This window comes from Bombus fervidus, chromosome 5, assembly GCF_041682495.2.
Source record: "Bombus fervidus isolate BK054 chromosome 5, iyBomFerv1, whole genome shotgun sequence".
Taxonomy (NCBI): Eukaryota; Metazoa; Arthropoda; class Insecta; order Hymenoptera; family Apidae; genus Bombus; species Bombus fervidus.
In genome coordinates this window covers 1,705,997-1,718,428 of record NC_091521.1, presented here as the reverse complement: position 1 = coordinate 1,718,428, position 12,432 = coordinate 1,705,997, and the positions used below count along the sequence as shown (strand labels likewise).

The window sequence follows — 12,432 nt, the reverse complement described above, 5'->3', positions numbered from 1 at the left end:
ACGCTAAAATCGGTGGTTTTTTAATCACCGCCACCCCAGGCCGCCACGATATCTGAGGTGCCGCGCGTGGAGAATTGTAATCGCATTTGAAAACCGTGCCACCGTCCGCCAACGTGACCGGCAACACGTAAAAACTTTTTGGCTGACTTTGGAAAGCTTGACACCGGAACAACAGTGGAAAATATCGCTGGCGATGAGTCGACAAGAACGAAATTCCATCGTGAAATTTAATGGAAACTGATGCTAATGAAGCTTCAACACAACGACGCTCTTGAGTTTATACTATTCAATGACAGTTTATTCGAAATATCGACTGTTACAGATCAAACTTCTGTTTCCCCTTCTACATTCGTCCAGCGTGTAGACATCTTCGTGAGTTTGCAAGTAATTATCGTTAATAATCGCTAATATCGTTAACGAAGGAACCGGTTTGCGCGGAGAAAATGAACCGAGAGGAAGTTGCAGAACGTCAGACTTGCGTCTTCTCTGCGAGCCTACGGTTAAGTGTCCTCGGAAATGTCGACCCATCGGCAAGAACTTCTGTACGTTCAATAATTAAACCGATTATCGTTCGTTAACGGATCCATCCAGGCGAGTTCGCGCATTAGAACTTCTTAAAGAGAATTAAACGATCTCCGCCGTCTTCCGACTTCACCCGTTGAATTTTCATCCGGCCGACGAAAGGAGCTTCAATTTCGCTCAGCGCCTGTTCATTTGTAATGTTAATCAAGTCTCGTCCGATTCGCGATAGTCGCGGTACAACGTAGGAACGTTAGAAATCAGTCGAGAAAGTTTCCCGTACTTCTTTCGATCTCTATCTGTCGTATCCCGCAGCCATTTTGATATATCGTGAAAATTGTTTTACGAGCAACGTGCACGGTTTACCAGTCTGAAGCAAAGTCTTCTTTTACAGCCTCTTGATGCTCAATCTGCTGGTGATATTCCATCCGACTGGCTCGAGACTCCTAAATTCGGAGTTGGCGGAGATACTTCATCGACCCATCCGGTCCCTCACGTTCCCGGAAGAAAGTACCGCAGGTGTGAGTGTCAGAGTAGCAGTGGACAATAAGAAATTATCGATTCGCGCGAAGGAAGAATCGAGTTGAAAGTGATAAACGTGTTCTTCTTGAAGCTGTTCGTCGCGCTGGCGATACCGCTGGAGGAGCCGTACAAATCGATTTCCATAGCCGATTTCTTCGAGGCGACTTACAGCCTGCCAACGAACGCCAGCGATGAGAAACTCTGGCTGTATACCGAGGAACGAAGAAGGAAGAGAAGCTTGGACAGAGCTACGCTTTATCAAGCTGTAGAGAATAAGTTCGTCAAGTGAGTTCGAAATTGATTACACCGAGAGGTTATTGTATTAGTCTACAGACTGTACTGTAGAGTATTTCGTAGTTCGGAAAGTGAAAGAAAAAATATAGAACAGAGTAGAGAAAAATATAGGTGCACGCGGATGCTGACCCAGAAGTTGTAGTAGGTCAGCCACGGACGGTCTTATTTTATTTTTCACTTTGCTTTGCTGACTTTCTGCACAGCTACGGATATCAGGGTCACGAATGCCTGCTGAGGGCCATTTGCGAAACTTCGGAGCACTACCTGAGACATAACGGACTCATTGGTGACATTCTGCACGTGATCTTCACGTAAGTTCCTCCGTTAGCTTTTACGTTACACGGCAGCCCTCGTCTCTCATAATCATCCCGTCGAATTGCTTCCATTCGTCCTTCCTAATCTGTCCTTCAACCTGCCTGTAGATTCCTTTAAGCTCGCCGTTAATTCGGTTAAGGTAATTTTCCTACTTGCAAATTTCATCTTCGTCGTCTCTTTCTAATTCCATTCTGCCTCGATGACAAAGTTTAACGCAGGCGAACAATTAACTTAATAAGTAGATAGACATTAGCAATTTTCACGACAGACAACCCCTTCAAAGTCGAAACGGAACGGAATTAGCAAGAGGACCTTGTGCCGCTTTGCAAAGTTCAATTAACCCGGCGTTCGAAATTACGGAAAATTCCTGCTCTCGAAAAACGGCGCGTAGATCATTTTCAAGCCGCGAATCCAACCGCCAGAGATCGAAAAGATCGCCATCCACGTTTCCAGAGAAAAGACGGAACTCGGTACTGGCAGGGGCCATTGTTCGCGCCGAGTATAATGCGCTAAAGGATCCAGCTGGAAATTTCGTCGGCGCGACCTCGTTTCGCGCTGCGAAAAAAAGAGCCAGGCCTTTTTTCGGCCGGTCCAAGGCGGCGCAAATTGGAGTAGATACACAAACCGTGTAGAAAAACAAATTTGGTTTAGCTTTCTCGCTTCTAGACGGCATGCCAGCTTCTTCTTCTGTGCGCGTGCACCTCGCACACGCTGACACATGTCGACTCGTGGGCGGATAAATTGTCGAGCCAGGGACGTATGAATAAAAAAGACGGCCCGCAGGCGGCCGTGACGCCGCATTGTCGTCGTCCTCGGCCGCCGACGATATCCTCGCCGTCGTGAAAATTCTACGCGGTTTACCTCTATCCACCGAGTCGAGAAAATGGACTGGCTCGGAACCAGGAAAACGCTCTACCAAATCTATGCTTCGTCCTCGTCGTTATTTCATCTCCAACGATTTTGCCTCGTTCAATTTTCAAGATTATAATCGATACGTGATTCGTTCTTCAAACAAAATCGAATCGCTATGCGGTTAGTTAAAAAAGAGAGAACAGCTGTTTCGGACAGATTTCGTGAAATCTGGGTCAATATCGACACGGGTATTGAAGCTTTCGAATTAGCTGCACCATATTCAACAAGCTTTTGAGTTTCTGTATGCTCGTCTTTCTTCCAGAAAAATGTCCCCGACATTGTCGACGATGTATTCCATTTTGCGCGTTTCTCGAGCTCTACGTGAGCAACTTGAGAAACTCGTCTGAAACGTAGAACATTTCTGAGTTTCCAATTCCACACTGACGTCTTTGGATTTTTCTTCAGCGAAAGGACACAGCGACGATTAATGCTACCACCAGAGGGATCAAAATGATGAATTTGTCATTTTTCGTGGTACGAAGATGTATTTTGGATAATTTCCCTTCAACTTTTGCTTCTTCCTTTGCGTTCTAATTTTTCATAACTTTCCTTTCTATTTCTTTGCTTCAATTTCTTCGATTTGCTCTTCGTTTGATTCGATCAATGTTTTTGTTTACTTAGGTCTGAGTCTAGTTTGACTTAGTAATTTTCTATTTGTTCTTTACGTCATGTTTACGTTATGTTTCTTCATAGACGTTTCCATTTTAATTTTTTTCGTTCGGTCGATTTCTTTTATATTTTAGTCGCCGGTAGTTTTAATGATAAACAAGGAATCGAAATACATATGGTGATAGTGTTTGCCAGGCAAAACGCAAACAGAGAATGGAAAAGTCCGCGAAAGATGTTCACAGGGGTGAATAAAAATTGCAAATGAACTACGTTTTTCCGTTGAAGTTGTTATCGCGTTAGTGGAAGCGTTGTCCTCCTTGAGAGTCCTTTCACACGGTCTCACGGGTAATTTGAGAAAATGGAACTGACTAAGGCGACATGAAAGAATCATAGGGACAGCTTGTTTGCCTTCGAGCTGCGAACGAGGTGTTATTAAACTCGCGCCGGTTCTCGTCAGTTTCAAATAAAAACACAACTGCGAGTATACAAATTGCTCCGATCAGTGATACTGATCGACGTTCGAAAAATAAGCAAAGGAAATTGCAAGAAATTGTATCGATTTCTTCCAGTTTCAAGATTCGTAGGATCAAGAACAGCAGTTACTTCAATTTTCTACATTCCTTTCTTTTCAAAAGAACAGACGATGCTCTCGAATTGCATGAAACGTTCAAACAGCGACTACAATCTATTGTCTTTACAAATCAAGGAAGAAAGAATTGCGCGTATTTTACAATAAATTCGAGAGAAGAAAAGAGTTCGCTTGGAAGGAACCACGAACGGGTCGTTTCGACTCTTCTCGCTCTGATAACGAAATTATATTGTTTTTCACCTCGTATCTCTGGCAGGACGGTAGCAATAAAACGGAAGAAGAGCGAGGCTAGCGAAACGCGTGCTTTCCCTCTTTCTCCAGTCATCCCGATTCGAAATAAGAGGGGACAGCAGCCGAAATAAAAGCGCAATGAAAGCGGCCCGACCGTTCCTGACTTTTTACGAGCATGCGAGATATGCACGACATATTGTCGTGTTCGTTTGCTCGGCTCGCGGAATCATCTCCTAGCTGGCACGAGGAAACGGTCAGGTAGTAAGAAAAAGGGAGGGACTCTAGGAAATTCCGTTTAGTCCTGTCCAATTTTTTCACCGTCTTGTCAGTCTTTTCATCCTCGTTTTAAGAGAAACTGTCGACTCTGAGAAGACTTGCAACTCATCGACTGACCCAGAAATTTGTAATTTCGATTTTCGAAAATCTCGGAAAATATTTTAAGATATTAGGTTATCCGAAAAGTGTCTTTCTTTTACAGACACGTCCTTTACAACGATACATCCTTATACAAACGTGAAATCTAATCTGTCGAACGTTGTGATTTTCAATTCGATAAAATAATATAAAACGAAAAATGTTGTTCCTTATAAAACGAAAAAAACTTTTCGAACGACCTAATATAAGAATAAATTTAAAGTATACAAAAGAATAAAAAAAAATAATTTGAAGGTACAAGATCGGAAGTAGATTCAGACACTTCTGGTCGACCTGGTTACCGAATTCAGTTTACAACGCGTCTATCATCTGTCCTAACAAAATCATAATATCCGAATCCTTTTCTTTTTCTTTATTCCGCAACCCTCGTTTCGAACGACCGAAAAAAGTTTCGCAAGATAACGCAGGTAACAGTCGTTGGCCGGCTCTTTAAATTGGCTCGTGCAAAGAATCGTATGATACCTGGACAATTTAATGGCCGTCTGTTAACGAGTCGACCAACAGTGCGCTAGACCTTGTTATCGCGCCGAGGTACCGCGGCATAGAGAAAAAAGGAAAAGCTCCTTATTATCGTGCAGATGTATGTACCAGTCGATGTTTTTTTCAGACCAACAAGCTCGCGACACGAGCCACTACCGCGGGATATTCTTCAAGCCGAAGTGGTTGGACGTAATGGAAGCTGCTCTAAGTACCGACCGCAATGCCCCGTGGGACTCTTCGACTTGATTGGAGTCCTCGCTTGAACTCTGAAAAACCACTGCGATGCAACGCCGCTTGCACTTCGATCGGATAAACAGTTCGATTTTATGCTCGTACTCGGTGCCGTTCCAGCGCTTCGATTACTACGAATATCATACAATTTAATGGATTGATCGTTTTACGTGCTACTTTCCTCCAACGAAGAATTTATTTTAAGATCGCGAGAACACTATAAGAATAAATATTCTTATAAATGTAATCCTATGCGCATATACTCCCGTTAATAAACATTACAGCCTCCGATGATTTAGCGTAAATCATGATGATCCTCGATACAACTAGTGTGGCTTGTGTTTTACGGGCTCATTCCTCAGCGTTGACTTTTCGCCATACTGAACCCGAGTCCCCTAGGACCATAGAGGTTGGGGTTACGCCCAACCAGCTACCTGTATTAGTTAGGCCTACGGGGGCTGTCACTCATCTCAGATCGAACGGGGCGTTTTCTAAGTCCTAGCGTCTCTTCAGGACGGTTCCGGAACAGTTGGTACGCTGCTCACCCGCCGACGAACCGTTCAGGAGTGGGGGGGGGCGGCACCCACACTCCTTAAACGGCCGTCTTGCCAGCATCTTGGAATCAACCACTGTCACCACAAGTCCAAACTCGAACTGGTCGAGCAGAAGTGTTGCTACTCCCTCCGGGCTCATACTCGACCCCCGTGGTGGTCTATCGTGTGGACCTGCTAGCTTTGCTCGGCAGATCTAGATGGGACTCACGTAAGCAGGGGCCTGAAAGTACTTTTGTACCCGGGACTTATCCCGACGGTCCCACCCTTGGCATCAGGATCGTGGGTGCGCTACTACCCAAGGCCACGTAGAGCGAGCATAACCGCGGTCAAGCGCATTACATTCCCGACGACCTTCCCTGCGATGTACATAGAGGACTCACGTAAGCGTGACGCTTGTCCCGACGGTCCTCCCTGGCTGTGGGAACATGGGTTTGCCAGCCCCCATAGACTCACACAAGTGAGCCCTCCCTGTGGAGGATACTCGATACAGTAGAACCGCATTTATCTGAACTTGGACAAATATAATAGTTTCTGTAATTGGTATTTAATTATTTTTCATTCGCGTCCAGATAGGCGAATTCAATCGGCGGAAGTTCGGTTAATCGAGCTCTGTCTACGATTTCGTTTCGACAAATGCAGTCCGAACAGACGAAATTATTAGCGAGGCGATCGATCCTAAACTTTTGAACATTTGCATTGAAGAAGTAAATCTCGGAAATCGTCTATGACTGTCAAACAGACTCTTAACGATTCGCAGCATTGCACATTTCTAAGATTTCGCCTGGAATTCGTCTGTCTGCGTGGAGGATCGTTTAATTACAGAACCGGAAACAGCGGGCGAAAGAAATGGCTATCGTAGGGACGCCGCTGTTATTGTCGTGACAACACGAAGGCTAAAAGTGTCTCGAGTAACACTATCACGGATATATGGCGACAATTTATCGTCTCCGATTAGGGTGCGAGAATGAAACAGACAGTACGCGGATGATATCGAATTATCTTCGGTGAAAAAGCTGCTTATACATCTGTGCGTAATTACCCAACGATCGTAAGCCTGAGGCGTGCTTGGAAACCGACCATTATTGTATCCATAAGGTGGTTGATAATTATTTGCTAAGGTTTTCCATCGAATTAAACCGCATTTGCAAGTTTTATACCGACGTAGAGGGCAAATCCTTATAGCTAATATCGAGCAAAGTTTATGAAGGAGCGTAGGAAAAAAAGTTGGAGTCCCAATACGTAGGCCAACAGGCTTTATGCCGGAAGTTGGTAAAACCAGCTGAATTTTATAGCTGCTATGGGTGTGAAGTCCGCGAGAATTTCGACACAGGCGGAAGTAAAGCCGGATATTTTACAACGGCAACTTCCACAGAACTTTCGCCAAGTTTCATTAGGAATTTAAGGTCTAGAGTGCTTAAGCATACATGCACACGAGTTCCAACGCTCGGCTTCGATCTTACCGCGCGCATACTAGTCGCTAATTTCCCTAATTTCTTATCGTCTGAACAATACTCGCGCGTTAATCACTGCAAATTCATTTCGAAACGGTAAAATTACGTCGATAGTAGATACGTTTAATCAGTGCACCATGGCGAATGATTTATTTGCTTCTGTTTATCGCGTATGGATTAGAACGACGTTCCAGAGCAGTTGAACTCACAGTCTATAGATGTAACTTCATCCGGCAAAATCAGGATCAGAGGTCTCGTAATCTGGCAAATCGGAATTTCCATTCGCCGAGAATTCCATGCTAGCCAACTGGGACATTGATCGCGTCAATGAGTTTCCCTCTCCGGGCTTATTGTTAGTTATTACGCTATCGAAGCTTCCACGCGTATTTGTAGCTCGATTAGAAACTTAACACCGATGGACTCGATCTCTGTCGCAAGATTTTGCCCATGAGCCATTCTTAGAACGCGTCGCGTTAAATACGCTGATGTCACAGAGCCATAAATTAGCGATAGAGAAACCAAGGGGGTCTAACGAACATCCCGCAGGTCATCGAAACAACAACGTAGAGAGTGTTCCAATGTCAGAAAACAGCAACAGCATGGCCATCTCTGACCTGGGCCCCGGCGACACCGCCTTCATAGGAGCCAAACCCATAGTATTAGGTTGTCCGGAAAGTTTCTTTCGTTTTATAAGGAAATAATAGACGCACAATGTTTTTTGTTTCATATTAGTTTATTGAATTATGCACGAATATAATAATAGAAATATAACGAAATGGATCGTACCTAATTCAATAAGATAATATAAAACAGAAATTGTTTTTCATCTATTGTCATCTTTTAAATCGAAAGAAACTTTTCGGACAACCTAATATAGGAACCTTCCTAAAATCAGCTCTCGACATTCCCTGTTCTAACACTCTGAAGCGTCACTCTGTTGGATTCGTACAATAAATTTTACTACTAAATATATCTAAAGTTCAACTCTTTACCTTATTTGTGAAACGTTCGAACTGCGACGCGAGGAGATCACCGGTGATCTGTGAATTTCGTGATTTCTTGTGTCTCCTACGTGACACTGACTTGGTCCAATCCATCCGTTTGGGCAATCGAAAAATTGATTAAAAAAATGACAGCAAGGGAGACAAAAGGATTGAAAGCTCGTTCAAGAACGAGGGAACAGCATTATGCCGCGCACGTTTTCAATAAAAATTTGGAATAATACCGTGTTCTTTAAGGGAGATTTATTACAGGTGTTGTCAACGCGACGCGTGCGAAGTACACGAGTTGGGTGCTGATTAATCAGCTCGTTTGGCATGCAGCAACTTCACAGCGGCTCAAGAGCTAGATGAGCTAATGAATTTCGAAATTGGTCTGTTAATCGATTGATTTCCTTTACACGCCGCTGTCCTATGGTGTACATTATACATAGCGATCAGACACTGAGCAAGATTCCATGACGTTGGTAGAATTTACGAGCCGGCAAAACTTTCACCTCGACCCCTGTTTCCTCGACGAGAACTGTCGCGAAATCGTTCCACAGTCTATCGAAGATCTTGAAACGGGTCTCGAAAGAGCCACACAGTTTCCGACTGGTCTTAGGAAATTCAAACGTTTACAACTAACTGCGGAAGAACTGTTAAGACTCCGGCTAACTTTCGAGCTTTTCGACCAGCGTCACACGTTTCCAACTTTCTTCCTTCGGCAACAACTCGATTAAAGCTTGCCAAACCGAATTTACACAGGGCTTTCGCGTTCCCTTCAAACATTAATGTATATATATATGTACTATAATATAAATAAAAATAATATAAATTAGGTCGTCCGAAAAGTTTCTTTCGTTTTATAAGGAAATAACGGATGCACAATATTTTTCGTTTTATTATTATGTATCTGTATCATTTTGTCGAATTACGTATGATCTATTTTGTTCTATCAAAATAAAGATTACAATATTCGACAAATTAGGTTTCATGTTTGTATAAAGATGCATCGTTGTAAAAGACGTGTCTATAAAAGAAACACACTTTTCGGACAACCTAATATATTTCACTTCGCGATGTGGTACGAGACAAATAGAATTGGGAGCTTTCTTAATCCACTCAAGACCAATTTCTAACTAAAAGACAACTCAAGAAGCGACAGTTTGAATTTTCGACGATTCCGATTATGAGCCACTTATTTTTCGCTTTATAATCTCACACAATGTTTTCCATGACAGTCCCACGCAATCTAATTTCTTAACTTTGCAACACTAATCGATGATTTCGAATATTTTCTATATAAACAAAAATAATGTTGTATGGAACTATTTGTCTTATTTGCGAAACCATTACGATAGTGATACCTCACATCTCACATTTAAAAATTCAAACAGAAGCAAAAATAAAAGTCTATCACGTCGAGACTTACGATCGATATAAATACCATTTGGAAAATTTTCAACCTTGTTGCCTTTCCTTTGTGCGTAAAATTTCTTCTAGTGTAGATTAAATTGTATGAACCCTGCATAACCCACGTGATCGCTAGTTTCAAACGAGTTGATCCAACATCCCCAAACTTTCGGCTATTTTAACGATCGAGAGTGTCCTCCACTTTGTTCCCTTATTTACCGAGACGAAAAATAAATAAAATTTGTTGGTCCAACCACCGCGATCAATCTAGACATATAGCACGGATGATCCATCATCGAATAACGTCCGAGATAAACGATAACGAGACAAATGGGCGGTCCACGAAACTACAGAGTTCTCCATTGTGTGTATGAGCACGGGTTTCTTGTTTGTCCGATGGATAGACACACGTTACACGCTTCCGTTGCTCGGCAGGCAAAGGGAAAAGGGCGAAGTGACGAACGACGAAGAAATTGGATCGTGTTGAGCGGGCGGGATGAGTCGGCGTTAGGTGTCGGCATCGATGAACTTGGTTAGGAAGCTTTAGGGCGACGCATACGTCTTCTCTTATGAAACAAAAGGATCAGAGACTAGCGCAGAGATCGAATTATCCCAGTTAGTAATCGGATTCCAGTAAATCGGCGATTATTCGAGGGCGGGAAATGATAATAAAAATAAAAGCCTTTTCTGCTTCGTTTGCGTCTTATCAAGTACGCTTGCACTGTTTAAAACATCGAAACAAGCCGTACAAATGATTCTGTCGATAATACGACATCTACGAAGACGCGTACACGTGTAGAGAACGATGCTGTTACGCTGGCTCTCTAATTAATCGCCTGAACTAAGGCTGTTCCCCTGGTACAATTCATCTTATCACAGACGCGAAGATTGATTAACGTTACACTTCTCGGTTTCATTCTATCGGATTCGGTCCCCGAACCTGCTTTCCTCAACAAGATCAACCGTTCGACTAGTTCTCACCAGTCTATATACGTAGTAACATCTAGGCTCGCAAAAAAGCTCACGGGGCCAAGTTGTTACCGGTAAGTTTTGTTAGGAAATGCTCGTCAAAGGAACGGCGGGCAAGTTGCAAATGAATTTTCAGTTAAATACTTGGCAAGTTTTTGCAGCAGAGTGTCGTTAGCAACGGGGACTCTTTGATGTATCCGTAAACCCGACCAAGGCAAAGGAAGAGATCGAGGAGTGTCTTGAGAACTTCTCTGGCAACCTTTTTATTTCGATCGACCTTTGACTCGCAAGCTTTTCTACTAACGCAACCAACATAGATTCTCTTTTGAAGGATCCATGTACGTTACTTTCTTATATCCCCGTGAATCCTATATAAATCCTGGCCCGTTATTGCGGAATATCTCGAGCACTTTACGCAATCCATTATGGTCTCTCGGTAACCATCTATTCGTTAAATATTCCTATTTTAATGCAAGAAGAACAAGGAAAAGGAAAACGACTAACTTAAACGCCAGGCAAGAATGCAGAAAGCATTCGAACACAAATTCTTGGCCTGCAACAACCACTTATTAGAAAAGGAATGTGCTTCTTCATTCACAGCTACGTTCTCTTCTAAAGAACTCCTTCACTCGTAGATTTTAATAAAAAGCCGAGGTAAAAGAGAGGGGGGTGAAAAAGGAAGAACAAGATAAGAAATCGCGTGGAACGATAAATCTGAAAGTTCGCCGGCCCGTTTCCCGCAGACTTCTTCGCGAGAGAAAGAAAACTCACCACCAACTCGCCAACTTTCCTCCACGGAACTTGCCGAACGAATTTCCGAAAAACAAATTTCACCTCTTGCTCAACCTATTAAAAATAGCTGTTAATGTCGAGGGAGCCGGCACGCCGCGGTTTACATACCGATTTTTACCTGATCGATCGCCAGAGGAAGTTCGTTAACCGACAATTACAATATTTATACGGGCGAATTGAATCCCCTCTCCTTCACCTAGCATTAATTACTTTCCGCGAATTTCCCTGAATAATCCCACCCAGTAATAGCTTGCATTGATCCTGACTCTCGACGATGCCAAATTGCGCTGAAATTTGCATATCGACTAGAGAAATTCGCATGCACGTCTTCGAGTCGACGACCTCGCCAGCTAAGACTTCTTCGCCAACTGATGGATTATCAAGAAATCTCGAATTTCCAAGATCACCTCGATCGACTAAGACCCTCGTCATCCACAGACGAACGACAATCGTTGTTGCGATTAGCGAAAAAATGTAAAAAGTACAACGACAAATGGAAACCGAGAACCATACATATACGTTTATTGTTAGATAGCCGTAAATAGATGTAATTACAAAGTTATCCATCGCGTGTATTACAACGAAAACTAAATTATATTACATTTCGAGTATGTGTCGTATCAAAACTTATGTTTCAAATTAAAAACGGAAGTAAATCTTCCATTTTGATTTCTTCGCTTGATTTCTTCAAGTTAATCGTTGCTGGTTTTAATGGCAATTCACGATCTTTCTACATTTTGGCCCATACTATACGATTTGCGTAGACTACAATCTGGTTAGATGCAAGTTAAAATATAAATTACATCAGAGTCAGAATCATCCTACGTAAAGTAGGAACGGGAAACAAACTAGCTCGCCATAAATCAAGGCCAAAGACCGATCTCCCGTTGGCAAACGTGGAGATCACAAAGGATTCGATGAAATCGTTGAACGAAAGGAGTTAGCGAAGTTCATTTCAAAATCTAATCAACGCGAAACCAAGAACAAGTGCAGATATCGAAAAGAGGGACGTTTCAACTTCAAAGAGTTACGCGACATCGGAGGGCAACCGCTAAGCTGGCGGCCATGTGTTCCGCAACGATGAAGTAATCTGATAGGATTCAAGTTTGCCCGGACTGAAAATAAAGCCGCCACAG

At 43.0% G+C, this 12,432-nt stretch overlaps 1 protein-coding gene across 1 annotated transcript; it reads left to right on the top strand.

Moving 5' to 3' along the window:
- Positions 1–468: 468 nt before the first annotated feature.
- On the top strand, positions 469–5,449 carry LOC139987524 (uncharacterized). The gene is made up of 5 exons (XM_072003867.1): positions 469–542; positions 914–1,040; positions 1,133–1,326; positions 1,539–1,646; positions 5,034–5,449. The coding sequence occupies exons 1-5, from the start codon at positions 517–519 to the stop codon at positions 5,167–5,169; spliced, it is 591 nt and encodes a 196-aa protein (XP_071859968.1). The 5' UTR covers positions 469–516; the 3' UTR covers positions 5,170–5,449.
- The last annotated feature ends 6,983 nt before the right edge of the window (positions 5,450–12,432 follow it).